Source organism: Chionomys nivalis, chromosome 7, assembly GCF_950005125.1.
Source record: "Chionomys nivalis chromosome 7, mChiNiv1.1, whole genome shotgun sequence".
In the NCBI taxonomy this organism is placed as follows: domain Eukaryota; kingdom Metazoa; phylum Chordata; class Mammalia; order Rodentia; family Cricetidae; genus Chionomys; species Chionomys nivalis.
The window spans coordinates 60,046,867-60,064,375 of record NC_080092.1 but is presented as its reverse complement, the minus strand read 5'-3'; the positions used below and the strand labels follow the sequence as shown (position 1 = coordinate 60,064,375).

General features: G+C 42.1%; 1 protein-coding gene across 4 annotated transcripts; it reads left to right on the top strand.

The window, feature by feature from the left end:
• The first annotated feature begins 309 nt into the window (after window positions 1-309).
• Wsb1 (WD repeat and SOCS box containing 1) lies at window positions 310-16,573 on the top strand. 4 transcript variants are annotated; one of them, XM_057775655.1, is made up of 9 exons: window positions 310-606; window positions 5,921-6,089; window positions 7,285-7,553; window positions 9,419-9,550; window positions 10,901-11,001; window positions 13,243-13,415; window positions 13,840-13,953; window positions 14,785-14,892; window positions 15,292-16,573. In XM_057775655.1, exons 1-9 carry the CDS (start codon window positions 567-569, stop codon window positions 15,449-15,451), a joined length of 1,266 nt encoding a protein of 421 aa, XP_057631638.1. In that variant the 5' UTR covers window positions 310-566; the 3' UTR covers window positions 15,452-16,573. The 4 variants fall into 4 exon arrangements, with proteins under 4 accessions (XP_057631638.1, XP_057631641.1, XP_057631639.1 ...); XM_057775658.1 differs by lacking the exons at window positions 310-606; window positions 5,921-6,089; window positions 7,285-7,553; window positions 9,419-9,550; window positions 10,901-11,001 and adding an exon at window positions 11,837-11,988; XM_057775656.1 differs by lacking the exons at window positions 310-606; window positions 5,921-6,089; window positions 7,285-7,553; window positions 9,419-9,550; window positions 10,901-11,001 and adding an exon at window positions 11,837-12,903.
• The last annotated feature ends 936 nt before the right edge of the window (window positions 16,574-17,509 follow it).

Below are 17,509 nucleotides of genomic sequence, written 5' to 3'. Positions count from 1 at the left end.
TCCACTTCCCCACTCACCGAGGAGCCAGGGACATAGCTAAATGGAGTTAAGCACCTGAAACGTCTATTTGGCTTTTTTTGGGTGCGGTCACGTGCGACATACAAGCCTCTGCTTGTCCTTTGCAAGGGCCGTCGACTTAGAAACAGCCTGCAAATTGCAGATGGAGGAGGGCTCACGCCACTATGTGGGCCCAGATGGTCACGTCCCTTCCGTCGAGAGGCGGGGCCTGTCCGTCTGACGTCACGTACCACACCCCGCCTCCAGGATATTATCGGTGACGCCCGCCATCTTGTCTCAGTGTCTGGTTTGACTGCGGAGGTGCCGTTTCGCTGTGTGTGTCTGTGAGGGAAGGCGCGCCGGCTCTTTTGTCTGAGTGTGACCCGGTGGCTCGGTCCCAGGCCTGCCAGTGCTTTTCCCCGGGCAGTCCTCAGTGGCCGCCCGCGTTCTCGATTCGCTCCCCGCACCCGGGAAGGACCGAGCCCGCGTCACGCCCCTTAGCCCCCACCGAGTCCCTTCTCTGTCGCCGCGTCCGAATCGCGTTCCCGGAATCAGACGGTGCCCCATAGATGGCCAGCTTTTCCCCGAGGGTCAACGAGAAAGAGATCGGTGAGGCCCAGGATGGAGAGGGAGCGCGGGAACGGAGGGCAGGCTGCGAAGGGGCTGGCGCCGGGGCCCGGGGAGAAGCGGCCGGGGGCGGGGGGGCATCGGGAAATCCTATGCCAAAGCCCTTGAGAAGCGGGGGTCCGATGCCGAGGCCGAGGAGAAGCGGGGAGGCGAGGATCGGCGCCGATTGGCGGGAGGAAGCGGCCCCACGATGGGCGTCGGCCGGGAGTGAATGGACCCACGTCTCAGAGCTGGCCTTCCGAGTTCCCGTGAGGCCGGGTTGGACGCTCACCGCCCCGCGTACCCCAGTTTCGCCATCACAGCTCGCCGCGGGTCCGAGATCCTGGGCTTCTCTCGGCTTAGGGCTTGGGTGTGTAGTAAACCGGGAGGGTGGCTAGCATGGGCTAAGTGGCTTATCTTAGGATCTCTTAAGTGTGTGATGGAAAAGAAGCGAACTTTTGTGTCTTGAGGTGCAGGAGGAGGACCCGCTCCCCATCCGTCAGTCAGGCACTCTAAGGAGAAAGGAACCTGAAGGGCTGCCAGCCGCGTGGAAAGCTTTTATGTTTTAGAGGGTGGCGTCGTCAAAGTGAAGAGTTCCAAGGAGGAACATCTTGCTCTTTCCCGGGAGGAGCAGTGTGGCTAGGGGGAGTGTCCGAAGGAGGGCTGTGGTATAGGGATGAAAGGGCTAGCCCTGTCACGTGCCAGGCTGAAGCCAGGACAATGGGGAGTGGAAGGGTGTGGGCCAGACCTGCCCAGTGCCTTTAAAGCCCTAGCATTATTTCAGTCCTCTCCAAGAAGCCGCCTTTGAGGCCTTTGAATGAGATTGAGTGAATTCAGAGGAGGCTGACATTACTTTAAAGTTAGCCCAGCACTCAAGGCAGAGGCAGACAGTTCCAGTAGCCAAGGCTACAAAGTGAAATCCAGTTGAAAAGAGAAGAAAGGTAGTGGACACTGAGCATAGAGCCTTTGCATTTTCCTGCTCCCGAAGTGTATGATCGGCCAGTTGTTCGGAGGAGGCATTTATAGGAAGTGTGAGAAGCTGAAGTGAATGCATTTCTATACATAAATAGCCAGTAACAACTGGGGGAGGGGCTGTTCCCTGGAGGGTGAAGCTGAGTAGCTGATTAGCCAGTGACTTTAATATTAGTTTTATAGCCATGTTAAGGCCACAGAAAACATAAAAATTCTGCCTTTTAATTGTGTTTTAGAACTAAGTGTTTTGAACTCAGATCTTTAAAAGGAATTTAGTAGTAGTGGTAGGGCTTGAACTCAGGACCTTCCGGATCCTAGGCAAGCACTCTGCCACCGAGCTGTGTCTCCTGCCCTCTAGTTCTTGTGATTTGACAAATGGTTTTTCCTCCTCTATACCATAACACTGTACATTTGGCTGTACTTTGAAAACCTTCTTGCCCTCTCTCTAAGGGAATAAATAGTGCTTCTTGGAATACCTGCTAGGGTAGGACCATTCATTAGATAACTGCTTATTACTTAAGAGTTTCACTTTTATATCTCCTTATTTCTAGGATGTAATATAAAAAGTTAAGTGCCAAATGTCTTCACATTTGGACTTTTGTAAGCCAGTTTTTTATTTCTTTGTATTTGAAGTGTCACTTGGAGACAAGGTTAGACATTTATCTGTGTATAGCTTGATGGTTATGAATAAAACACCCTCACCCTAGTGTTAATTGTCGTCAAGTCAGGATTTTCCTGTATGTGCTGAAAGTGGAGGCAGGACTCATGAATGATGAAAGGATTCTGGGACAGGGACATAGCTGCCGTGAGCTACTGCCCGCTCTGAGAAGGCACTGTCCCACTTCCTTTCTGGTTATGAAATTGGGGGAAGGAATGTGAAGAAGAACTGAAATCTGGTTAGCCTGGTTCAGCGGTGACTCAGGATGTGATCCTGTGCAGACAGTGTGGTGTGTTTCAGGCCCAGTGTGCTGAGGGGTCAGGCGTCAGGAGATGATACTTTTTTATGATACTAGCACTTCAGAGTAAACCTTACCCTAGGTTGATAAATGTTTTACTAGTCAGTACTTGAGTATTTAAAATAGCTGATTAAAGTATAAAAATCATTTGGTGTATTTATTAACCAACAAGGAAGCACGAAGGCGATTAGAAAACCACTGACTGTGTATCATTTGTTTTACAGTTTTTGTAATGGTACTAGAACTTCTTGCGTTTGAGCTTATTGTTTCATGGTGTTTCACCATCCCACATCTCTATTCCATATTAACACTTTATAAAGAAGTGGATAGAAGTGATTGTGGCCAGAGTTTTTGTTTTTATTTTCCTTAAAATACAGTTTTGAAAAATCTTGTGTAAGAAATACAGTATTCTACTTAGATTAACCTGGAGGTTTTCTCTTAAATTGATATTTCCATTTCTTTCTTTCTTTTTTTTTTTTTTCGAGACAGGGTTTCTCTGTAGCTTTGGTGCCTATCCCAGAACTAGCTCTTGTAGACCAGGCTGGCCTTGAACTCCCAGAGATCCGCCTGCGTCTGCCTCCCGAGTGCTGGGGTTAAAGGCGTGTGCCACCACCGCCCGGCCCCTTCTTTTTTTTTTTTTTTTTTTTAAACTTAGTTCCCTTATTGGTGAACAAGGTCCCTTCTACTAATATTCATAAATTTTGGCTAATAGATGGAAATTTAACAGGAATCCCAGGGGTTTTTTTTGTTTGTTTTTCAGACAGGATTTTGCTGTGTAGCCTTGGCTTGTCCAGGAACTCACTCAGTAGACCAGGCTGGCCTCTAACTCAAATCCTCCTGCCTCTGCTTCCTGAGTGCTGGGATTAAAGGTGTATATCACCACTGCCTGGCTGGAATCCTGGTTTTTAAGGGAAGCTGGGAAGATAAAGACAACCCCAATGAAATGATCATGTAATAGTATGTGCTTGGAAAATGCAGGAAGCCTGTAACTGCTCTTCCTGAAGTTTATACGTGGAGAAACGGTCCTGCAGGTATCGGAGGCTCGCCTGCTAGTGGATCTTATACTCATGTGACTGCCAGCTGAATGAGTACGAGCTTATGCTGTGTTGCTGACTTTTGAGTAAGTGAGGTTGTCTATCACTTTGACAGTACAGTTCTGGGTACCACTTTTCTAAGGGCCACTACTAACTGGATTCTATCCAGAAAAATGTGGTGGAACTAATTAAGGTGGGAAAAGATAGAAAATGGACTTGATTTTTTTGTGATCTAAGGAACGATCGGAAGAACTAAAAATATTATAGCTGAAAAAGACGCCAGTGCAGATATCACATGTGTGTCACAAGAACAAGATTGTTAATTAGGTTCTCAGATCAGAATCAGGACTGAACCAGGTGGACAGGTTAGAAGGAAGATTTCAAGATTTTGTTTTGTTTTGTTTCCGGGCAAGGTTTCTCTGTGTAACCCTGGGCTCTGTAGACCAGGCGAGCCCTGCCTCCTGATTACTGGGATTAAAGGTATATGACACCACTGCTCAGCAGATTTCGAGTTATTAAAAAGGAAAAAAAATGGCTGGGCGACGGTGGCACATACCTTCAATCCCAGCACTTGGGGGGCAGAGGCAGGCGGATCTCTGAGTTTGAAACCAGCCTGGTCTACAAAGCGAGTTCCAAGGCAACCAGGACTGTTTCACAAAGCAATCCTGTCTTGAAAAACCAAAAGGGGGGGGGGGAGATATTGTTTAAACAAAGTAGTTCTATTTCTCTTTAGTGAAAATACATGGTTATTTTCATACAAGGAGAAACATTTCAGAATAATGTAGAAAATGGCTATCAGGCTTCTTTTGGGGGTCTTAAACTATGCCCTTTTGTTAACGGATCATGTTGGGCCAGGAACATACTTGTGCTTTCCTATTTGCTGAGTAATGTTAATTGAACACTTGTCATGCTAGGTGTTAGATTAGTTGTTTACTGATGAAGTACACAACACAAAGGTGTCATCTCCCTGCCCCCATACTAGGGTCTAATGCTTTCTAGGCAAGCATTCTACTATTGAGCTATACTATATAGCTCCAGTTCTCCCTGTGCTTTTTTTTTTTTTTTTTTTTTTTTTTCTAATTCTTTTTGAGACAGGGTTTCTCTGTAGCTTTGGAACCTGTCCTGGAACTAGCTCTTGTAGACCAGGCTGGTCTCGAACTCACAGAGATCCGCCTGCCTCCGCCTCCCGAGTGCTGGGATTAAAGGCGTGTGCCACCATCGCCCAGCTGTGCCTTTTTTTTTTTTAAAGATTTATTTATTATGTATGCAGAGTTCTGCCTGCATGTATGCCTGCAGGCCACCAGATTCATTCTATATGATTATGAGCCATCCTGTGGTTGCTGGGAATTGAACTCAGAACCTCTGGAAGGGCATCCAGTGCTCTTAACCTCAGAGCCTTCTCTCTAGCCCTCCCTTTGCCCTTTTTCAATATCAGTTATTTCATGTGGTGGTCAGAGGACAAATTGTGAGCATGGGTTTTTCCCTTGTCCCATGTAGGTCTGGGACTCAAGTGGTCAGGCTTGGTAGCAGGTATATGTACCCACTGGGCCATTTTTGTTGTCATTTATTTGTTTGTTTGATCTTTGTTTATTTTTGCTACTGTGGGTGTGTGAGTGTTTTGCCTGCATGTATATATGTGTACCACATCCGGGCTTGGTGTCCAGGGAGGTGCTGTGCCTCCATGTGGGTCTAGAGATAAAATCCAGGTCCTTTGCAGCATTCTTGCTCTTCCACTGAGCCAACTCTTCCAGCCCTCCCTCCCTCTAGCTCTTAAAAAAAATTACTTTGACAGAGTCCCAGCCTTCTGGATGACTGTGTGTGTAATTTTTTTTTTTTTCCTGACCTGGTCTGGCTTTGAGCTGACCGTGTAGCTGAAATTCCAATCCTCTTTATGTGGTTTGTGCTGTGAAGAAAATCAAAACCAGGGCTTCTGTTAGCAAGAGCAACTGCTGAGCATAAGGGTTCATAAAACCTTAATTCCCCTTCCACTTTCTTCAGGTCTGCCTGTATAATCCAGGCTGGTCTCATAGCCAAGTTGTCCCACCCTCACCTCCTAGGCACACTGAAACTTTATGACAAGGTCTCACGTGACCCTGACTTCCTTGAACTCCTCGCCCTCCTTCCTAAGCCTTCTAAGTGCTGATGATAGGTGTGCCCACCATACTGCTGCCATCCTTAATCTTGTGTTGAAAAACCACTTTATTGCAGCTAATCTCTAAAGTTCTGTGGGTGGAAAGCCCGCTGAGCCCTGTCTAAAAGAAAAGGAGAAAACCCTCAACAAATTCCAAAGTAACATGGGGCCATCTCCCATCCACTGTTGGTATATATCATATCCTGTTTTCGTTTTTGTTTCAGTGAGATCGCGAACTGTAGGGGAACTCTTAGCTCCGGCAGCTCCTTTTGACAAGAAATGTGGTGGTGAGAACTGGACTGTGGCTTTTGCTCCGGACGGTTCCTACTTTGCGTGGTCCCAAGGATATCGCATCGTGAAGCTTGTCCCATGGTCCCAGTGCCTTAAGAACTTGTAAGACTTCTTTCTTTGTGTTTGTAGAATTTACTCTTGTCTGTCGGTGTTGGGCAATAAAATTTAAGTTTTCTTTTATAGAATGTTACAAGTTTGTTTGTGGTTTGAATCCATGCATTCGAGGTTTCTGTAAAGAACTGCCTGAGCCGCCCATGGTGGTGCATTCCAGCACTTGAGAGGTGGAGACAGTAGATCTCTTGAGTTCAAGGCCAGCCTGGTCTACACAGTGAGTTCTGGGACAGCCAGGGCTACATAATAGAAAAACCCTGTCTCAAAAGGAAAGGGAAAAAAAAGAATTCTCTGGATGGGTGTGGTAGCAGATGACCTCATGGTGTAGACCAAAGTCTGAACTTTATTTGTACATTGTGGAGTGTTTTAATATTTTTCTCAGACATTTATGCTCCCACCCTCCCCCACTAAACCCCAAGGCTTCATATGCTGGAGCCAATACTTCGCCAACTAACCTACACCCTTTCTCCTGTTAAGTGTATCTGTAAGGAAAGACAGGTTGTGCCTCACATTAGTGTTATGTCCTGTTGTGTCAGATCTTTGTTAGGTGAAGTTTTTTGCATTCACTTTGGATTTCATATGTTTTATTGCTTAACAGTAGTTAGTATATGAACAGGTTTTTCGAGACAGGGTTTCTCTGTGGTTTTGGAGCCTGTCCTGGAACTAGCTCTTGTAGACCAGGCTGGTCTCGAACTCACAGAGATCCGCCTGCCTCTGCCTCCCGAGTGCTGGGATTAAAGGCGTGCGCCACCACCGCCCAGCCAAGTTTTTCTTTAATAAGATAGTCCTGCTATGTGGCCCAGTTTTGCTTTAAAATCTATTCTGGGGGGGGGGGGCAGGAACTCGAGACAGGGTTTCTCTGTAGCTTTGGAAGCTTGTCCTGGAGCTTGCTCTGTAGACCAGGCTGACCTCGACTCACAGAGATAAACCTGTCTCTGCCTCCCTAGTGCTGGGATTAAAGGTGTGTGCCAACACCACCTGGCAATGTGTTGCTTTCTTATTGAAGATTTTCTCTGCAGCTGACAGTTTTCATGAGTTGAACTTGTCTGGCCTCCTATTTTAGGTGCCAATTTTCCAATCTGTAGTAGTGTTACAGTTTTGTTGAAGCTATTTAACAAGTGTTAACAATTAGTGTCTATACAAGTATAATATAAAGAAGAATTCATTTTCAATATTTCCCCCTCAGTCTTTTACATGGTTCCAAGAATGTTGCCAATTCAAGCTGCCAAAAATTGATGAGACAAGATAGTAATGGTGGTCAGAAAAATAAGCCTCGTGAACACATTATAGACTGTGGAGACATAGTCTGGAGTCTTGCTTTTGGGTCTTCAGTTCCAGAAAAGCAGAGCCGTTGTGTTAATATAGAATGGCATCGCTTCCGATTTGGACAGGACCAGCTACTCCTTGCCACGGGATTAAACAATGGGCGCATCAAAATCTGGGATGTATATACAGGTATGGATTCATAATTTCAAAAGTGAATCTGATTACTTTATAATAGTCCCTGGAATCTATGATTTAAGGGTTTATGGTAGAGAAGTGGGATTGGTTGTATCTTTATAATTATTCTAAGTCTTTAGTTCATAGTTTTAATTTAGGAGAATAATATAGAGTTCATACTTGATAAAGTATGCAAAACACGTATGGGTTGTATTTATAAACTCATAATTTAGTTTATGACTCAGCAAAATGTCGTACATGCTTTTTCAGTGATCACTTAGAGGATTTTGAGGGAAATCAGTTTTTTTTTTTTTATCCCATGCAGACCTTCAACTTGCTGTATAGATAGATGGCTCAGAGGTTAAGAGCATTGCCAGCTCTTCCAAAGGTCCTGAGTTCAATTCCCAGCAACCACATGGTGGCTCACAACCATCTGTAATGGGGTCTGGTGCCCTCTTCTGGCCTGCAGGCATACATACACACAGACAGAATACTGTATACATAATAAATAAATAAATATTTAAAAAAAAAAAAAAAGAATGAGCTTAACTCTGCTCTTCCTGACTGCACATCCTAAGTGCTAGGATTGCAGCCGGCTGCCACACCTCCCAGTTTTTTGTTGTTGTTATTGTTGTGGTTTTTTTGTTGTTTTTGTTTTTTTGGTACAGGGTTTCTCTGTAGCTTTGAGCCTGTCCTGGAGCTCTTGTAGACAAGGCTGGCCTCGAACTCATAGAGATTCGTATGCCTCTGCCTCTCGAGTGCTGGGATTTTAATAATATCTAACCTCCTTATCCAATGTCTAGGGGTTGGAAATTTGAATTCTTTTCCGTGTGTGGTAGCAAATGCCCTTAATCCCAATATTTAGGAGGCAGAGGCAGGAGGAGCCTGGTTTACAGAGAGAGTTCCAGGCTACACAGAAAAATGAGAAACCCTGTCTTCAAAGATAAGTTAAATTCTTTGAACATTTAAGTGTTCGAGGTGGGGTGTGGTGGTATACCCCTTTAATCCCAACACTCAGGAGGCAGAAACAGGCCAATCTCTGTTAATTTGAGGCCAGTCTGGTCTACATGGTGAGTTCTAGGTCAGCTAGGGCTATATAGAGAGACCCTGTCTCAAAAACTAGAAAAGAAGTGTTCAGACCGAGCGTGGTGATACACAGTTGTGCTTCCAGCACTGAAAAGGCTCTGTGGCCAGCCTGGTATACATAGCAAGTTGAAGGCAGCATGAACTGCATAGTTCAACCTCTCCACCAAGGGTGAGGGAGGTGCTCAGGGGGAAAATTTGTGTTTACCTTAAAGCAAAACTTCCAGTAACTAATAAATACTCCTTTTGTTTAGATATTGTTAAAATTCTAAACATTGTGAGGTTTTATTTTGTGGGGCATTTGATAGTCCAAGGCCAAGGAAATAAAGAGAAAAGTTGACATTTTGATTTTGTTTTAAAGACATACGGGGGGCTGGTGAGGTTCAACAGATAAACGTGCTTGCTGCCACGCCTGACAGCCTGAGTGGGGCCACGTGGTAGAGAACCAGCAGTAGCAGGTCGTCCTCAGACACACAATAAAGTCATGCTGTACAGACACTTAGAATAGACAGTGTACAGGGCTTTCTTGGTGCTAATTTGATCAAGGGTATGCTTGCATTTTAGTAGTTCCTTTTACATTTATCTAGTAATGCAGGGCTTGTTATCTTGGGAGGAAATTACTTAAAAACCTAAGTAGTGAATCCTCACAAGTAACAATAGCCAGTAATTAGTAAGTGAAATAATTTACTTCATAGAATTAGGGGTACCCAAGACTGTCTGTTCATTCTTTACGGTAACAAAACTACAAAAATAGAAGATAAATACTGATCTTGTCTCCTCCTTTCAATCACCTTTAGGAAAGCTCCTCCTTAATTTGGTAGACCACGTTGAGGTGGTCAGAGACTTAACTTTTGCTCCAGATGGGAGCTTAATCCTTGTATCAGCTTCAAGAGACAAAACTCTTCGTGTGTGGGACCTCAAAGATGATGGTATGTATGTCTTTTTTCTTGGTTCCACCTATGTAAGAGAGTGGTGTTTTTGTTTCCTTTCTGGGGATTGGGGGCAGGGTCTCTGTATAGTCCTGGCTAGTCTAGAAATCTCTGTGTAGACCAGGCTGGCCTCACAGAGATCCACCTGCCTATCTCTTGAGTGCTGGAATTAGAGCATGTGTCACCACACCTGACTTGATGTGACTTCTGAGAGTGATCACGGGATTGCCCCACCCTGCAGCAAACCTGTAATCATAGCTCTAGTGGGCGAGGCAGGAAAATTGAGAGCTCTAGGCCAAACTTGGCTACTTAGCCTGATACTGTATCAGAAAAACAAACCAATGGCTTGGTGACCAAGGTTTCTTTTTTTGTTTAATATTTGGGAAACAAAAATACAGATTAAACAAGCAGTTACAATAATAAACCATCTTGACACTGCTCAGAAACCAACCACAGATCCCTAACTCTAGTTCCAAGGGACCCAACACCTTTTCTTCTCTGTGGACACTGCATGCACATAGTTCATAGACATATGCAGCCAAAACACTAAACAAGCACTAAATAAATGAAATTTTAGAATAAAAAAATTTAAGTAAGAGTTTAAGCAACAAATTCAGTCATCTAATAAAATTTAGATTGTGGCCGAATTTACAAACCAGGATTTATAACATGATTAAATGGTGGTAAGCATAGATCATAAATTCTTTTATTAAAAAAGTAAGATTTTTCCCTCTAATCTCACAGAAAAGTATGTTGATGAACTCAATTTTTTTTTCTGAAACATGGTATCTTGATGCTTACAAAGTTTTATCTTGTTGGAGAGAAACACAAATGAATGTACATCAGGCTGCAATACCTGCCTCTGTCTCCTAAGTGCTGAGATTAAAGACATAGATTAGCATGCCTGGCTTTTACATTATGTGATGTATTATTTGTCATCATGTTTATTCATGTGGGTCTTGTGGGGGTGTGTATGGGTGCCTGAGGAGGCCAAGGGCATTGGATCTCCTGCATTTGAGTTGTAGGCAGTTGTCAGCTACCCAGTTAGGATGCTGGGTATCAACCTCAGAATGTGTGTTTCCCATCCCATGTAATTTTATCAAGCAACAAATACTACTCTCTGAGAGTTTAAGGCCAATCAGGGCTACATAGAGAGACCTTGCCTTGGAAGGAAGGACGGAAGAAGGGAGGGAGAGTGGGCAGGCAGGTGGCAGATATTGAAGGGCTCTGTATCTATCTGTATCTATATTTTTTCAGCTATAAAAGTAGTTTATGGTAACTGTAGACTACAGTCATGTCGGTGTCACTGATTTGAAGTGCATTGTCCTGACCGGATGTTTCTTTGTTCAGGAAACATGATGAAAGTGTTGCGGGGCCATCAGAACTGGGTGTACAGCTGTGCATTCTCTCCCGACTCCTCCATGCTGTGTTCAGTTGGAGCCAGTAAAGCAGTATGTGTCAAAGTTCTTGCTCACGTATTGTGAATTGGATGATAATGTATGCTTAATCATTTCGAATCTAAGTAACCTATTAAGTCTGTGCTCGGTGTCATGAATATCTTAATGCTTTATTTCATGATGGAGAAAATTTGCATGTAGAAAATTAGTTATTTGTGAATTGAGAAATTGAATTGCTTTTAGAGATATTTATAAAATGAAGGTTAGTTAGTTTTTTATGACATCTAGGAAAGCTTATGTGATATAGACAAGATCTAGTCCATATGTTAAGATATTTCCTTGCTAATTATTTTCTTTGTTTTTGTTTTGTCCAGTTTGCTGTTTTGTTTAAGTTGAGTCCCAGCTGATCCTGGACATTTAACTGAAAAAAAAAAGTAATTTAAAAACATAATAAAATTAGCAATCATTTATGTGCTAGAGTCTATCGTAGATGAAGCTGCACATTGTTTTACAGCTTGCTTGCTATTGGCAGCTTAAGTAGTGACTGGGGGCTGTGCGGTCAGTTAGCTGTCAGTTTCCTAGCTCTGAGTCAGGGTAATGTGGAGAGCGCAGCTGTAGCATTGAGTATGAAACTGGCCCATCTCCAGAACGTGTAATGATCACAGCACGCTTTGCACTGATGGGGGTGGGGGTTGTGGCTAGATAAAACACATTTATTATTATGTTAAAATGATAGTTGTGAATGTTAGAAGTTTAGAACAAATAGCTTAGTTCTTTGTTTTTTTCATCATAAAACAAGATAGATGTTTACATTGCTATTTTAGGCTGTGTGTTTTCCATATGCTTCTTGCTTTTCCTGTCACAGGTGGTGGCAGCAATATTGGTGTGATTGAGGTTATGCTGGCACCACTCGCACACAGGCGCACAATGGTGTTAGCTGGGCAGAAAGAGTGGCATCTCTGGCTACCGGGCTGGGGGCGACCTTTACCATAGGATGAAGTAACCTTGCATTCGGCTGCAAGGTGTACTGTACGTACACAGGTGCTGGTCGATGTCCACTTTCTGCTTTTCTTTCTTTTCTTTTCTTTTTCTTTTTTTTTTTTTTCCTTTAAAAAAAAATAATTTTCCCCACAGTAAAATCTAGACTCCTGAGTAAATTGATTTTCCAGTTGATGGAATTGAGAGTCTGACAAGTGAACCCAATTTAATGTAAAGAAACTGGTTTTTGAGTGCTTCCTCTGTTTTTTAGAATTTCTTAAGATGCTGGCAGTACTTTAAATCATTGACCCTATTATTATTATACTTATTTCCCTTTGGAAATAATGTGTGCAGAAAGGAAATAGCAAGAGGAGGGAAGCTGTCTCACTAGACTTGCTGTAAACCTCCAAGCTTAATCTAGCAGACTGCAGTAAGCATTAGAATCCGGTCTAGAACTCCTCACGAGACTGAGTCAAGTGGATCCCAATCCAATCCAAGGACAGCCTGGGCACCTTAGTGAGACACTGCTTCAAAGCAAAAAAAAAAAAAAAAAAAAAAAGAAAGAAAAAAACAGCAAAAGAACCTTCTGCACAGTTTAGACTCTATGTAATCTTATTTTTAAGTAATTTAACTTTTACGCTGAAAATGACTAATGATTCTAGTCAGTTTGGAAAAATAAGACTGCTAATTACAAAAAAAGCATTGTAATTAAATACATTATTTTCATAAAATAGCATTTTCGTTTGTAATGTAGTTTAACATCTTTGTTGTTTGCCAACAAAATTACATTTGGCTGTGAAAATTCTCTTTTCTTGCAGTATCTGTTTCTCTTCCTAGGCTCTCGGTGGTGACCCAAGCCTATTGTAAACAAGTGATTATCTCAAAGGAGATGCCAATGGAGTAACAATTTGCTAACATTACATTTTCTGTTTGTATATATTTTTAAAATTGGTAGTTTCTGGAAAAAAAGAGAAAGGGGTTTGTAATACTTAACCCTATTTATTACCATATATTTTAGTTAATTAGTTTTGGAATAAATGGATTTCAGTGGTTAAATTGCATTGCCTTTATTTTCCCTTTAGGCCTATTTTTTAAATTAACATTTAACAGAAACATTTGAAATAGAAATTTGCATGTCTGCTTTAATTAACTTAAAGACTGATTTTTAATCTACGACACTGAGCATATTCTTTAAATTACTCATAATTTGTAATTAATTCAATGTGATATTAAAGTAGCAGTTGTAGTTTAAGATATGCCCCTTTGTCCTCTGTGTGTCTAAATGAAGCTATAACATTTGCCTTTTTATTATTGCAGGTTTTCCTTTGGAATATGGATACGTACACCATGATAAGGAGACTCGAAGGGCATCACCATGATGTTGTAGCTTGTGACTTTTCTCCTGATGGAGCTTTGCTCGCTACTGCATCTTACGATACTCGTGTGTATGTCTGGGATCCACACAATGGGGACATTCTGATGGAATTCGGGTGAGTACAGTTAGAATCCCTAACAATGTAAAATTAGCAATCTCATAAAGTTATGTGAGCACTTGAATAGTGCAAAGCTTCAGATAAACATGGCTGTTATTAGGTCTTGGTATTAAATGTCTGATTCTGTAGAGATGGTGATATACTAGAGTTTCATGCCTGGGGAAATTACTAAACAGAAGTTGGACTTAAATGTTATGAAAAAGCCCTTGCTTTCGCTGGCAGTTCTAGCTGGGAAGCACGGTTACTGTACCCCTGGCTTCCTGTTAACATTTAGCTCGGCTGTAACAGCTTTCCCCCATCTTAGTTGTATCATCTGAGGCCCACTTTAAATCTTATTCAAAGGTCAGTGAACTTGATACCAAGGCCATTTTGTTTCTTGAATTGATTCTGAAACCCACTGAAAAGATGTCTCTGACCCCAGGCACCTGTTTCCCCCTCCTACTCCAATATTTGCTGGAGGAGCAAATGACCGATGGGTACGAGCTGTGTCTTTCAGTCATGATGGACTGCATGTTGCAAGCCTTGCTGATGACAAGTAAGTGTTGGGAGTATCGTTTTGACTTTATTCATACCTTTTAAAGGTTTCTTTCTTAATGAAAGCATGTTTTAAGTCTTAACACCTTTCTTCAGTGAGGTTCAGGTTTTTGTGGGGGCCTGGCTTTTTTGTTTGTATTTAAAATGGTCTTGGTATGTAGGCTGGGTAGGTCTTGAGCTCAAGATCTCTCTACCCTTGCCTCCTGAGTGCTAGGAATTTGATGTGGAGCACTATACCCATCCTGTAGCTGGGTTTTAATGTTTCTCTAGACAACACCTTGCTTTTTGCATTGCTGACTATGGTGGCACACGTCTGTCAAATTGGTAGCCAATGCTTTTGAGATTAGGCAAAGGTAGAAAAGAATAAAGCAAATTATGTCATTTTATCTGTAAGAAAATGAGAAAGCTTCCAGTTGTGAACATCATAGGTTCAAACACTGAGATTACAAAGTCATGCCTTGTGATTTCTTTGGAGTTCATCCAAATTACCAAATGGTATAGAATATAAAATAGTATATAAAGCATACTAGTATCACTGAGCTAGTTGGATGTGGAGGCTCATGCCTGTGATTTTGGCACTTTAGGAGACTGTCCAGTTTGGGTTATGTAATGAGACCGTATTCAAGCAACAAAAACTTACTATTAGCTGAATGGAGACCCTGTAATCCCAGCTCTCGGGAAGATCAGGAGCGTGATGCCAGCCTGGGTTACATAATAGCCTGTCTCAGCCAAAGTCATCGTGGTCTCAAGTGATTTGTGTGTTTATGCTGTGTGACTCAACACAAAAGCACTGCTTTCTGACTTTCAACTCCATGACTTGTTTCCCTTCCAGAATGGTGAGGTTCTGGAGAATTGATGAGGATTGTCCAGTACAAGTTGCCCCTTTGAGCAATGGTCTCTGCTGTGCCTTTTCTACCGATGGCAGTGTTTTAGCTGCTGGGTAAGTACGTCTTTCTTTTTCTTTTGAAGATTTGTTTTTAGTTTATGTGCATGGACATTATGCTTGCATGTCTTTGTACCGTGTGCATGTACCCGTGGGAGCCAGAAGAGGGTGTGATCTAGAACTGGAGTTTTCAGTATTGTTAAGCCATTGTGTGAGTGTTGGAAGCATCAAGTGCTCTTAACAGCTGAACCATCTCTCCAGCTTTTTCTCTTGTTTCTTAACACAAACAGTCCTGCAAATTTCCTAGACAAACTATAATCCTGTTGCTGCCTTGTGCTGGTTACTTCTTACTGGGTTTAAAGTGAGATTGTGGTTCTGACAGAGCTAGCTGGACATGAAATACGTGTAAGTTGTGTGACCATGCTTTGTTTTTTTTTTTTTTTTCTCTCTCTTAAGAACACATGATGGAAGTGTTTATTTTTGGGCCACTCCAAGGCAAGTCCCTAGCCTTCAGCATCTATGTCGCATGTCAATCCGAAGAGTGATGCCCACTCAAGAAGTCCAGAAACTTCCGGTTCCTTCCAAAGTTTTGGAGTTTCTCTCCTACCGGGTTTAGAAGGAAGACTGCCTGTCCTGGGGGGCTGACAGACACTTCACCAGACAACACCTCCACCTCCAGCTTTACCCACTCAAGCATTTGTTCTAAAGGCTCAGAAGATTATTTAATTTGATTGACTCTTCATTTCTTTTGTTAGTTGAACTTTTAAAGTATTATTTATAGACCATAGAAATATTTCTGAACATATCATGTAATTTTTTTTTAAAGATTAACTGTGAAAACATATACATACCTGTATATATTTAGATACAAGCTGCTATGTATTGAATGGGCCGTTCTAGTTTTTTTTTTTTTTTTTTTTTTTTTTTTGTTGTTTGTTTTTGTTTTTTTTTCGAGACAGGGTTTCTCTGTGGCTTTGGAGCCTGTCCTGGAACTCGCTTTGTAGACCAGGCTGGTCTCTAACTCACCGAGATCCGCCTGCCTCTGCCTCCCGAGTGCTGGGATTAAAGGCGTGCGCCACCATCGCCCACCTCGTTCTAGTTTTCTAACTCAGTTCTGACCTGTATATATTGCTCCAGTAGAGCCACGGTGTATATATGTGCTGTTTGTTGGAACAAATTCAATGGAATTTTTGGTCTTTTTTGTTGGGACACTGAGTTTAGATAATGCTGAATTAAAGCAGAATCTCCTCATAGGAAATGGGATTAGTCGGGATGGGTGGTGTCAGACAGGCGAGAGTTTTTGTGTAATGAAAAGGTCTGCAAGAATTGTGTCAGGGAGTTTGAATGTGATGTTTTTAAAAAGCCAGTACAAAGGTAGCTAGAAAAAGGTTGTTTCTCTGTAGGCCTTAATTTTGGAAAGCAGCTACTTAACTCTCAGAGAATAAAGTATTATCCTTTCTTGTCAGTTTCAAAAGTTACACCCACTGCATTATTGCTGAATATTTTTTTAATACTAAGGGACAGTTGTTTTAAGACCATGTTTTTTTTTTTTTTAAAGCAAACACATATTCTGTTTTTTGCAGAGAATGATATTGGTGACTTACCAAAGAGAAGCAATACAATATGTCTGCTTTTGCCTTCTGTTATTTATCTCATCTGCAGATGTTGAGAATGTATGCATTATGTAAAATGCTTGTTTTATATCTTAAGTTTTTTAATTAAAAGACATAAAAATACATTGCAAAAAATGTCTCTTTCGTGTGTTGCTTTGTGTAATAATTTTGTCTAGCTGCATTGAAAGGTTAATGGTGGCCTACAAGCACCCAAAGCAGAAACAATGAGGAAAAAAAACCATATGACAGAAAGGCATTGATTCATGAGCATGTGCATGCCCTTGTGTTCTGGGCTTGTTTAGGAGTTGTGCTTATTTAGAAACACCAAAACTGTAGGACAAAAGAAAACAGCTTCGAGTTAAAGAATATCTTTTCGAGAAACTGATGGGCTCAAGGTAAAGCTGCTTGGTTAAATGGTAGAGACTGGCAGTCTGGGGCCATTAGCCGTGCATGGTCTCAAGATACGGCCATCCATCTCACTAAGAATATTTGGAATTCCTTCATGTTGGCTATGTTAAAGTATACAGAAGTGGTTATGAAAGCCAGGAAAGAATCCAAGTAATTTCTCAAGTGGCATCAATATTACACAAGAAGCAAAAGCACCTCTAACCTCTTGTGTTGGTTTTTTAAATTTAAATACATAAAAATAAGCTTTTAAAAATTATACTTCATCTTCACACAATTATTTATTTTCTCTAACCACATCAAATACTAGTTATGTAAGGATACTTAATTGTATGGTCCACTCTGAGATGGCCCCAGTTTGCAACCTCGGTGCCATAGGAAAGGGACATGCAGGATGTAAGGCAAATGCAAACTTGCCTGAACTTCCGCTTCCTTCTTGTCTTAGAGGAAGCGGGTAGTGACAGGATGGTGGTTGTACATGACCAAAAAAGGGAGGAAGGATAAAAGGTGGTTGGGCTCGCTCTTGGGTCAGATTCTAACTGATTTAAATTGAGGTGGGTTTTTTTCCCTTGTATATTCCTTGCCTCTGCCATGCCATTTGGGGAGCTGGCAAGGGATTATTGGCAGATTTGATTGCCTGGCTTTTTTTGTTGCGT

Bases quoted from the DNA above. Each gene is read 5' to 3' on its own strand.
- Wsb1 (XM_057775655.1), top strand. From the start codon at position 567: ATGGCCAGCTTTTCCCCGAGGGTCAACGAGAAAGAGATCG. The intron at 607-5,920 runs GTGAGGCCCAGG...TTTTTGTTTCAG, and splicing joins GGTCAACGAGAAAGAGATCG to TGAGATCGCGAACTGTAGGG. The intron at 13,954-14,784 runs GTAAGTGTTGGG...TTTCCCTTCCAG, and splicing joins GCAAGCCTTGCTGATGACAA to AATGGTGAGGTTCTGGAGAA.